This window comes from Pseudochaenichthys georgianus, chromosome 15, assembly GCF_902827115.2.
Source record: "Pseudochaenichthys georgianus chromosome 15, fPseGeo1.2, whole genome shotgun sequence".
Lineage (NCBI taxonomy): Eukaryota > Metazoa > Chordata > Actinopteri > Perciformes > Channichthyidae > Pseudochaenichthys > Pseudochaenichthys georgianus.
Window position 1 is genome coordinate 33,240,490 of NC_047517.1, and position 12,275 is coordinate 33,252,764.

General features: G+C 41.0%; 1 protein-coding gene across 1 annotated transcript; it reads left to right on the forward strand.

Annotated features, from left to right (window-relative positions):
* The first annotated feature begins 784 nt into the window (after positions 1–784).
* On the forward strand, positions 785–6,345 carry LOC117459428 (piggyBac transposable element-derived protein 3-like). The gene is made up of 3 exons (XM_034100208.2): positions 785–1,018; positions 4,443–5,095; positions 5,211–6,345. Exons 1-3 carry the CDS (start codon positions 785–787, stop codon positions 6,343–6,345), a joined length of 2,022 nt encoding a protein of 673 aa, XP_033956099.2.
* The last annotated feature ends 5,930 nt before the right edge of the window (positions 6,346–12,275 follow it).

The window sequence follows — 12,275 nt, forward strand, 5'->3', positions numbered from 1 at the left end:
AAAATGCATCTGAAAACAAACCCCTGAGCAGTTTCTTGGAAGAGTTGTTTAACCTAATCCAAAGGCTTTTCTTTTTCTGGGAGAACATATGAGCAAGAATAACAGTAGTAATAATGATCCTGTTTCAACCACATTAGTATGCATACAAAGTGACAGATGGGCTCGCCCCCAATTATGCTAATGAGTTAAGTCCCGCCTCCCTTAGTTTGAGGTGTTATCACATGTAGGTGTGATATCACACGTAGGTGTGATATCCTTTGATGTGAGGGGTGAGGTGTCATCACCCATAGGTGTGAATTGCCCCCTGTAGTAGCGCCTTTGTTGTCTAATCTAATTAGCCTCTGATGTCTGTCCTTTGATGCACCCTGGCAGTAGAGCCTTTGTTGTCTCATCTAATTAGCCTCTGATGTCTGTCCTTTGATGCACCCTGGCAGTAGAGCCTTTGTTGTCTAATCTAATTAGTCTTTGATGTCTGTCCTTTGATGTGAGGGTTGAGGTGTTATAACAGGCCGGTGCGATATCACACCGGCATGTTATAAGCCTCTGATGTTAATCTAGGTGTTAATTAAGGCAGTCTCTTTGAAGTTGTGCGTGAGACTGTCTCGCACCCCGTCCCCTCACACCCCGTCCTCCTCTCGCCCCTGCCTATCACACCCCCCTTCCTTTGGCTATGAGGCCAGAAGATAGTGGGGGGTGGAGTTAGGTAAAGAAAAAAAGAAATCTGTGCAGATTAGATAAAAAGCCAGTCATTTCCACTCATCTAGTCACCTTTCAAAAAAGAAAAATGGCCAAGAGACGCATCGATATGGGTTTAATCAGCGAGACGCCTGTGACAACTTACCGCCATCCGTCGGGAGCGCCAGTCAAGAAACGGATGCAGTATCTGTGCCGGGTTCAGACCCTCCGTCTGAGGCTCTTCATGAAAAATGGAGTCTGGATGTGTGAGACCCCCGTCCCCCTCACACCCCTTCTTCTCCCCCGCTTTATCTCCCCCCTCCTGTCACCCCCTGATTTTGCTGTTATCCTATGCCAGAAAGATAGGGGGGTGGAGTTAGTTTTAAAAAGAAATACGCTCAAACTAAATAAAAAGCCATTAATTTTCACTCACTAAGTCACCTAAAACTTTTATTGTCCTCTCTAAATTAGATTAGTTTTTAATATGATTTGTGTTAACTAAAGATGTTCTTTTTTAAGTTCTATGGCTTTGTGAACTAATGTGTAATTACTTTATTAACTATAAGGAAGTCTCTTTTATGAAGAGGGGTAATAATAATTTAAAAGATCGTAATGACCCCCTGATCTTGTATTTTTAATGTTTAATTACTTCACACAACTGTAACAGCCCCTATGAAGTTGTTGTTAACCAAGGATATTCTTTTTGAAATTGTATGACTTGTGAACTGGATGTTCTCTTAAAGAGCCTGTGACACCATCCCAACAACTGTTGTGCAATGAAATATTGGGCTACTAGTAATCTCGAACCGTCAGTTTAAAAAAGAAAAAGCGTTACCGTTCCGTTAAATATCAATAATTTCGAACATCGCGGGGAAATTCCTTGACTCATTTTGAAGTTTTGGGGGAAGCCGGAAGTGACGTCAATGCGGGAACGCTTCGAGAGCCAAACACGGACAAAGTGTGTTGTCATGCGTAGAAATGGTGAATTACTGAGATTAGGCACGTTAATAACGTTTTAATGAAGTTGACTACAGTATATTCATATTTGTCAGTGCTTTCATGTCAATTCGGCGACATAAACATAAATGATCGTGGTGAAGATGATGATTACATTAGGATTAAAAATCGGGAGTGAGAGCTGCTGAATTTCCTCCCGTCGGATGTGATATAAAAACAAATCGATTATTTTTGTGGTTGTAAACTCAAGTGGATGAAACTACATTTATTAGTACTTTCATGTCAATTCGGCGAACATATGATACATTAAATGATGAGTGAGGATGATGATTAAAAATCGTTTGTTTGAGCCGGTCTGCATTTCCTGATGAGAAAACAAACCGATGCTTTTTGTAGTTGTAGTACACCAACAACATGGATTAAACGTGTGTTTTTTTTACCACAATGTTGAGGAAATTAATGGATAAAATGCACGGATTATTATTATTATTCCCACTCCGATCGGGACACTAGGTCCACCGTTTCCCCGCAGCGAGGCTCCCCCCGTTGACAATTTACGTGGGCTGGGTGCAGTGGCGGACTGGCCATCGGGACGAATCCCGATGGGCCGGTACCGAAGTGGGCCGGTCGGATAAGTAACTAGCACATCCCCCATAGGCGGCGTGTGAGGCTCAGGTTTGAGAAGGCTAAATAACTTATTTTACCTGACGCTGCCCGCCTCCGGCGTCTATAGAAAAGAGATCACTCAGTGTGCGGAGTTTAAATCTCTCAAGTCATATTACAGGATAAAGAAAATACAGTTTAAACTGCCATGCAGAGAAGACGCCGACGTGTCGCACTTATCATTCATATTACATCATCAATCAGATCATCGATCATATAATATCATAATATATCATATATTTCCTTATCTGAGTCATCTTCTCCAGCCTCATCTGGCCGTGCAACACTCACAGTGTCACAGACTGGATGCAGAAGTATTATTTAACACATTATGTTGACGAAACACTCGAGACAAATGTAATTAAAGTCAGATCCACTCGTGTCTTAGACGTGAACGCGCTCTCAGCTGGAGAGAGAAACCCTGGCTTGATTTACCGAGTTGATAACCAGCGTCGTAGGACCGCTTAGCGAGATCTCGTTTGTTAGTTTGTTGTTGTTAGTTTGTTTGTTACTCAAACATATCCAGGGTCTGTTGAACTGGCTTCGTAGTACAGGGCACAGGTGGCTAGCAGCGCTAAGGTCAAAGACACAGACATTATACATTATATTTGTATTTTACCAGGATGCAGTGACACAAATATTTACATATTTACATTTACTATCTACATCCCCCACTTCCCCCGTTGACAATTTACTAGCGGTACCGAAGTGGGCCGGTCGAGAGTCCCGGGATGATTTTTAGTCCCAGTCCACCACTGGCTACATGGCCATATGATCGCCCATATTGACGCACCTCATTCCTAAACTTCTAACAGATACAACATAAACCGATCCTTCAGCCTCATATGAGCTCTCAGACACGTTCAACATTAACCTGTCATCGCTGTCTGAGCTTGCTGCTGTGTGCGCCGTCGTGCGTTTACATCTGACTGTATATATATAAAGGTTTACATGCAGATGCTGGGATCCTGGACGGTGCAGCTGGAGCGCTGTGCCCGCCATGACGTCACCCATCATTTGGCGGGACTTGAAGAATCCGTGAGAAGATCCAGAAAATTGTCAACATTGAAGGCAGATTAATGGTTATCAAAGTACAAATATCCAAAATCAGTTCAGTAACGGTTTTCACGGGGACAATATGTACTCAAATTGATGGGTTTGGATGATGGGGGAAAACCGTGTCACAGGCTCTTTAAGGGGTAGAGGAACCATATTTGATCACTTCCGCACACACCAAAACATGGCGTCACTGCTGCGACTCAGTGAGGTCGAGAAGCATATGGTTTTCTCCCAGCCAATCAGCGAAGATAACTCTACGCCACAAAGCCCGCCATTGGGGAATTTGACCAATCAGCAGAGACCTGAAACGTTTCAAACTTCCGGTTTTCTCGGAATCCGGAAAAAGGCAATTTTGCGGCTCCGTGCATTCACGGAATTCTGTGAAACAACAAAACTAACCATGGTAAGTTGACGAAACTCACACATTGTATGGTTGAATAGTTGTGCTAGGTTAGGAAAATTTGTGTTGTTAGCGGAAAAGTGAGTGAAATTAGTGAAAATACGGCATGAAAAGTTCGGGCACCATATTTGATCATACGCCCCGTTCAGGTAAACACTGGAGTTAGTAGGATATGACCATATTTGGACATACGCCCGATCCGTCGAGTAAGCGATACATAGTATATTTTAATAACAAATAAGGCAATACAATTTAGGATTTTATATTATAATGTTGCCAAAGGTTTGTATAACACTATACAGTGATTCAGTGAAAAGTTTAACACATTTCTAGAAATGTTCAAGCCATAAATAGTGAATATGATATTCTATTTGATCTATTATGTCAGTTTTATGACCTTATAGCAGTTGTTTTATGTTTTTTTGCATGTGTTTAATTTTTAGCAACTGTCTACCCGATGCGGAAGCCATACATAGCACATTTTAATTACAAATAAGGCAATACAATTTAGGATTTTATATTATAATGTTGCCAAAGGTTTGTATAACACTATACAGTGATTCAGTGAAAAGTTTAACCAATTTATAGACATTTTCAAGCTATAAATAGTGAATATGATATTCTATTTTATCTATTTTGTCAGTGTTATGACCTTATAACAGTTTTGTTGCATGTGTTTAATTTTTAGCAACTGTCCACTCGGATGTTTTATTCCAAGAGAAAGGATATTGTCAGTGTGCCAGCACACCCTGCCATCAGTGACGATGACGAGGAGGAAGATGACGATGTGGAAGACCCTGACTTTGTCCCACCCACTCATAACCTGGACATTCCAGGCCCAAGTGACATGGACCCCTCTGCCAAGAGGAGGTGCATGCAGCCTGCAGTGCTCCAGGTCGATGATGATGACGACGACGATGACGACGACGACGATGACGACGACGATGACGACGACGATGACGACAAGCAGCCAGCACTACAAGCCAAGAGGCCCACCAAACCCAGGAAGTCAGCAGCAAGGCCAACCACCTGGCACAAAGCTGACCTGGAAAACCCAGAACTGCCGGAATACCAGCACTCTCCCCCTGACTACATTAAAACCCCTTTTCAGTACTTCACAAGGTACTTTGGCCCCGAAATTGTTACTCATATCACCTACCAAACTAATTTGTACGCCACTCAAAAGGACATTAACACCACTTTCACCACCAATGAGAATGAGATAATGACATTTCTGTCCATCCTGATGTATATGGGGATTTCAGAGCTCCCATCTGTTGAAGATTACTGGGCCATGGAGACCAGAATCCCTCAAGTTGCCAACCTGATGTCCTCAAAGAGGTTCAGGCTGCTGAAAAGGGTTGTCCATTTCAATGACAACACTGAGCTTCCTGGTTCCATTGACCGCTTCTTCAAAAATCCGGCCACTGTTCATTTTCCTCAATTCTGCCTTCAGGCGTGAGCCGCAGACCCCCAAACAGTCTGTGGATGAGGTGATGGTTGCCTACAAAGGGAAGACAGCCGGCAACCTGAGGCAGTATATAAAGACCAAGCCAGACAAGTGGGGTTTTAAATTGTTTTCCAGGGCCTCTGCGGATGGCTTCATCCACGACATGGTGCTCTACCAGGGGAAGACTACTCTGGAGGCCCACGGTGTCCCCCTGACACCTGAACAACAAGCCATGGGTGCCACCAGCCAGATTGTCTCTGTCCTGGCAAGTACCATGTCCTCCCCCAGCACCACAGCCATCTTTGCGGATAACTTTTTCACCAGCCTGGAGCTAGTGCGGTACCTCCGAGACCAGAACTGCAGGTATACAGGGACAGCCAGGGACAATAGAATTGGAAAGCCCCCGCTCAAGTCCATCAAGGAAATGGAGAAAAAGGCTGTCCCTCGTGGAACATGTGACTACATCATGAGTGATGATGGGATCCTGGCTGTCAGGTGGAAGGACAACAGAACGGTATCTCTGCTGTCAACAGACATGGGGGTGGAGCCTATGTCCTCAGTCATCAGGTACTGCAGTGAGACGAAGACAAAGGAGCCGGTGAGCTGTCCAGCTGTCATCCGGACCTACAATGCCAACATGGGGGGCATTGATAAGAGTGACATGTTGGTCCACCTCTACCGCACCCCCATGAAGTCCAAGAGGTGGTACATGCGTATGTTTGCATACGCCATTGATGTCAGCCTCACAAATGCCTGGATCATGTACAGGCGGGACTGCAAGGCCCTTGGTGTGAATGGCGTGCCTCTGAAAAGCTTCAGAATTCAGGTGTTCAGGGCTGCCAGCAACCAGTGGCCAGTCAAGTCTAGCTCCCGAAGAAGCTCATCTTCATTGGTTGAGAGCATGACCGTTGCTGACCCCCAGCCTGTCCGTGGACACCGCAGCCACACCCCAAATGTGGCTGTGCGGTTTGATCCCTCCCTCTTCCATGCCCCTGTACATGCCAATCGCCTGACCTGCAAGTACTGCAGCAGGAAAGGCAACATTGTAAGGTCAAATGTGGTCTGCAGGGTCTGCAAGGTCCACCTCTGCATGAATGCGGAGCGTAACTGTTTTGTCAGTTACCATGAGGAATTTGACTAATTTCTCATGTTATGTATGTTTTGTTAGTTAGCTTAGTTTTCAGGGACCATGTTAAAAAGGAACAGAATATAGCAGTTTGCTAATTTCCCATCTGCAGTCCCTGGGCAGGTCAACATGTATACTACATATTAAATACATTATATACAAACATATTTCATACCCCTGCACTAAAACGTTTACATTACAAATATTTATTTCATACCCTTGCACTACAACGTTTACATTACAAATATTTATTTCATACCCTTGCACTACAACGTTTACATTACAAATATTTATTTCATACCCTTGCACTAAAACGTTTACATAATATATATTATATTTCATACGACTCTACACTCTTTTTATATTGTATTTAAGTGCATAGTTATGTTCTAATGTTCTAAAATAAATATTCCTTTCACCCTATATGTAGTTTTGTCATACTTTTTTTTGTTTACCAGAAACGGGCAAGGAACCATATATGATCACTTCATTGACCTTGATTTTTTATATGAAAATTAAATATTTTGGAAAATTTCACAAAAGTAAAACAGTATTGTTATGTCCTCCAATAACACTCTAGGGTTGAAATTTAGAATTTCAAAGTATTTCAATGAGTGCCCTATAAAGGGTTAAGTTGTAAGGCTTGTGAACTAATTTTTTAATTATTTTATTAACTACAAGGAAGTCTCTTTGAAGAGGGTAATAATAGTTTAAAGATCTTAATGCCCCCTTGATCATGCATTTTTTATTGTTTAATTACGTTATTAACTACAGTATAAGGAAGATTCTCTCACAAAGGAACTGTAAGATACACGTTTATGTATGCAAAAAGTTAAAACTAGAAAAAATGAAATACTTTGTCTAAATAGATGTTATTTAAGAATGTGACTCTAAAAGGCAAGTTTGTGATTTTAACACTTTTTTACTGACACTAGGCAGATTTAGCTTTTTTATCTCGTTGTCTTTCTCTTACTTTTTGGATAGAGTTTTATGTATGACAACTGTACAACTGGTAGAAAGTTAAGTACTTTTTCTGAACAGATTTTCTTTAAGACTGTGACTCTTAAAGGCACTTTGGGATTTTAAGATAATCCAGTTTTCTGGAAATAACGTAAATTATTTTTTGATTTTTCTCCTACAAAGATACTTATAGTTACACTTTATTGGATGCAAAACTTTATAACTTGGTAAAATATTCATTGATTTGTAATGAATTGAGTTTCTTAAAGAATCAAACACTAAATGGAGAGTTTGTGATTTTAACACTGTTTCGATGAAACAACGCAGTTTTGATAACTTGACTTGACTAACATTACTTTTTTAAATATATGTTTTTTAGATGACTTTACTGATTTTTGTTTTTTTCTGCAACCAAGATACTTTTAGATACAGTGTGTTTTCTAAAAACTTTACAAAGGTAGAATGTCTTACTTTGTAACAAATGTATTTTCTTAAATACTGTGACTCTAAAAGGCAAGTTTATGATTTTAACACTTTTTTACTGACAATAAGCAGATTTTGGCTTTTTTCTCTTGCCAAGATACTTTTAGACACACTTTGAGGTATGCAAAAAGTTAAAACTAGAAAAATCAAATACTTTGTCTAAATCAGTGGTTCTCAAACTTTTCAGACGTTTCATAGAGGGTGCTCAAACATTTAGGGTTTCCCATTAATGTACCGGGCGCTACAGTGGAATTTTCTACTGCAACAATCCCCACGCATATACACAATGTCGCGACTGTTACAATGAAGGCTCGATAATCAGCTCACGGCATATAGGTGTAAGCAGGGGTAAAGTGCTATTGTTATAGGTGGTGTGAGGACCTCACATAGGGGGGTCCGGGGGCAAGCTCCCCCGGGAAGATTTTTAAATATTGAAGTTAAAAGCATCAATCTGGTGCACTTTGAGAACAAAATGAAGAGATCTATGGATACATCTCTCAACACCAGAGGTCGCGTTAACCGAATATTTCCCGTCTATGACGGATTTTTTTTTAACAATGACGGACAAATCTGAAAGCAGTCCATCATTTTGACAGATTAGAACAAACTCGGAACAGCGCCAAAGTTTCCCCGCAGCGAGGCTCCGGTGTTATACCGTGTTATGCATGCCCCCTCCAAAAAGGAAATCATACCGTTTCCAAACCTAACTGTGCCGTACAAATCATTGAAATGTCTGTGAGTTTTGGCTTTACGCTGTGCACGCTCCCGCGAGGTGCAGCAGCCATGCATAACACCGCGCATGTGAACTGTCCCCCCCCCCTCATTGACAGTTCTGTAAAGGCCGACGGGGTAATTCTGGATTTTGACAGAAGTTTTACGTTTAAAAAAAAAAACAGGCTCTCTCTCTCTCTCTCTCTCTCTCTCTCTCTCTCTCTCTCTCTCTCTCGCGCACGCACACAAAATGGCTCGTTCCACACACACAGAGCCGAGCTTTAATGAAACACAGAGAGCCAGACGTAATAGTACTGTACTGTATCATACATATTTTTTTAAATAACCATTTTTCCTCCTGGTCTCTCGCGCCCCCCCCTGTCATGCCTCTGCCCCCCACTTTGATAACCACTGGTCTAAATAGCTGTTATTTAAGAATGTGACTCTTAATGGCAGCTTTTTGATTTAAGTAAGACAATCCAGTTAAACAATGTTGTTTTTGATGACTTTACTGATTTTAACACTTTTTACTGACACTCGGCAGATTTGTGTGTAATTTTCTCACAAAGGAACTGTAAGATACACTTTTTATGTATGCAAAACCTTAAACATTTTTGAAAATAAAATACTTTGTCTGAATATATTTCTTTAAAGGCACTTTTGATTTTAACGCTATTTCAGTGGAACAATCCAGTTTTGTTAACATCAATGCTTTTTTCTCTTTTCTTGTGTTACTAAGATACTTTTAGACACACTTTGATGTATGTGTAACACTTCTTATCTTGGGCTATGCTATCTGACTAGAAGGATTCTGGGTTCTACTAGAGTGGATAGACAGGTAAGTAATTAGACCAGAGACCAGTTGGTTTGAATAGAACAGCCCGCAATTTACTAACGAAATAGACAAATAGACAAAACATTAAACATAGACAATGAATATTTTCTGCAGTATAATCAGAGGTAAGTATTTCACCTTTCCCTTGTTTTCTGATTTCTGTGACTTAGTAAATGGTATCCATACAGGATGAACAAAATAAAATAGCCTATTTTATTTTAGACCGGTCTACTAAGTATTATTTATAGATTTTCCCATTTTAATCTCTTCAATATCCTGAGTTAACTATTTTTCTTTTCCCTTTTCACAGGTAAAATATATCTAATTCAATGAAAAAAACACAATTGTAGCATCAATGAAATCAAATGACAAATGAAAACCTGGAGTACAATATATAGTGTCTCTTTAAATCCAGGTACAACTTAAATACAGTTCCAACCTTATAATTTCTTCAATACTCCTACCACTCTGGCAGTGAGTTCAGCTATTGTCTCTTGATAAACCAACAAGTCCTCTCACTGGCGCGAAGATCAGAGCAGTCCGTGGGTCTGGCTCGCCATCTTGTATCGGAGCGCGTGTGTGTTGTCCTCTCACTCGCGATCAACTTTCTTATCCAGTCCAACAAACCTGACCTGTACGACAGGTCATGAAAGAATATAAATATAATATAAACTAACAATATAAATTATATAATTACATTTTCAAAACTACTGCAAACTTAGCTCTTTTGTCAATAGGCCTACAGCTTATAATGGGGCTCAAAATGGCAGCTTTACTCTCCTCTACACGTGTCATTTATCCTGTTCACACAAAATAACAAATATTTCCCCTTGTAAAATACACATTAAAGCCAGCAGTTTCAGCCAAACAAAATAACAAATACATGACATTGCAAGTCATGTTCATAGCTTCCCTTTAAGTTCAACAACATGAAATGCTAACAATGAAGCTAACATTAAATCACTCATACAAAACTTTTCTATGAAAAGGTTTGACTCACCAAAACACCGTTGGTTAATGTTCTATACCGTCTACTGGGTTTCCCGACCGTGTGGATGGTATTTTTATCTTTTTTAAATCAACTTTGAATCACTTTTAATTAGAGCCGGGACTCGATTAAAAAAATTAATCTAATTAATTAGAGGCTTTGTAATTAATTAATCGAAATTAATCGCATTTTTAATCAAATATACATATTTGACCTGAGAACAGTGAGAAGCAATTTTCACATGGATTTTACTCCAAGTGGTCTACAGTCCAAGTGCATGACATTAAGGATTTTGGGATTTTGGATTTTGGATTTTAGATGGCCCTGTGGTCATTTCACTTGTTTGTTTGTTCTTGTTTGTGTTTGCTCGCTTGCATGCCCTGCATAGCTATAAGAAATACTTAAGTTGTTGGTCAAAACACTTTCCATCTAATGAAGGCAAATGCCTTCCCAGATGGAAAAAAGTAGAAAACATTACATTCAGTTATAACTGCCAACACAAACATTATTTACACTATTATGGCCCCTGTTAAAAATGTTTGTAATGTTAACTACTGTAAGTTGGTCGAACGAATGCCTCCTCATCCGGAAGCTGACCGAGCAGACCCGAGCAGCAGTCGAGAGGAGCCGAGCGCATCCGCGAAGCACACGTCAGAGTTCCCGTTAGCCGGCAAATCTAAATATCAAAATAATTTCCCTTTAGAGCAATACCGCTTCAGTTGCGCCACTTATGTGACAGACAAGAAGAGTATGTGACAGACAAGAATAGTCAACTCTAATGTCTAACACTTAATGTGGAGAAAGAGATGTCCTGTATGGGTTGATTGTGCGTTGATCTGCTGGTAATGCCTCGGGGTTCCGGTGGGCATGTAAACAAATGCATAATGCTGCGCTATACTTTGTGGCCTCATCCAGTTGCATAGCGACACTTATTGTGTAGTTGTCTTTTAATAAGCAGGTAGTCATATCATTAGCTAGAACTAGCTGGATCTGATCGATATGGACATAAACGCGAGTGAAGTCTAATCTGACGGGAGAGAGAGATCAGCTGCTGCTGCTGATGAGTCGAGACTCGACACGCAGTGTGAGCGGTGAGCGGTGAGCGGAACAAAACACACACTTCAGGTTAGAATATCACACGTAGCTATTTTAATTACCTCTCAAACTACCTAAACTAGTTATAGATATGTTTAGTTTTACTGTCGGGTCACTCATTACTGGATCCGCGAGCTGCATGATACTGGCATAATAGATTGCCCGATCGGGCAACCAGCAGGTGAGGCTTCATTGCCCGAGCTAAATACTAGATGGCCCCGGGCCATCGGGCAGTCCTTAAAGGGGAAAGGAAACACCAATTACAGCTATAATATTCCGGTAGTTTATTCATTTTACAATGGATATTGATCGTAATATTTATTGTATATGATATTACTTGCCAAAAGAAAATTAATTATCCGCCGGCCGGGTGGGGAATTCCGGGACCAGGCCGCCGTCCTAAATGGTGACGTCACTGGATGGGTCTTCGCTCCGGGCATGCATACCGGAAGTCAACACAACGTAGCAGATATGGCAGCGATGGAGGAATTTTTCAATGAGATGGACGTTTTGAACGATGAATTTGAATATTCGTCGGGAGATGACATTGATGTGGAAGCATCTACAGTTACCAGGCATCCCATGGACTATGCTTATGAACCGATTCAGTCGAATAGAGTGGCATACGATCCGGAATCCGCCGAAAGTACCGACGGTTCTGAACTCGCTGAGTGGGACCACCAGTTCCAGTACCGACTCGGTCTCAGAGGAAGAAGATGTTGCTCAAAACCCGGGACGAATGGACAACACAGATTGGTGTACATGTAACAATTGTGTGGTGATGCCATCGGAAAATGTCAAAAAAAAAACAAAAAAAAAAAACATACTCTGTTATCCTCTAAGGCCCCACGGAACCGAAATTGCGTCATTTGC

Bases quoted from the DNA above. Each gene is read 5' to 3' on its own strand.
- LOC117459428 (XM_034100208.2), top strand. From the start codon at position 785: ATGGCCAAGAGACGCATCGATATGGGTTTAATCAGCGAGACGCCTGTG. The intron at 1,019-4,442 runs GTTATCCTATGC...TTTAATTTTTAG, and splicing joins TGTCACCCCCTGATTTTGCT to CAACTGTCCACTCGGATGTT. The intron at 5,096-5,210 runs GTTCAGGCTGCT...TTCTGCCTTCAG, and splicing joins AACCTGATGTCCTCAAAGAG to GCGTGAGCCGCAGACCCCCA.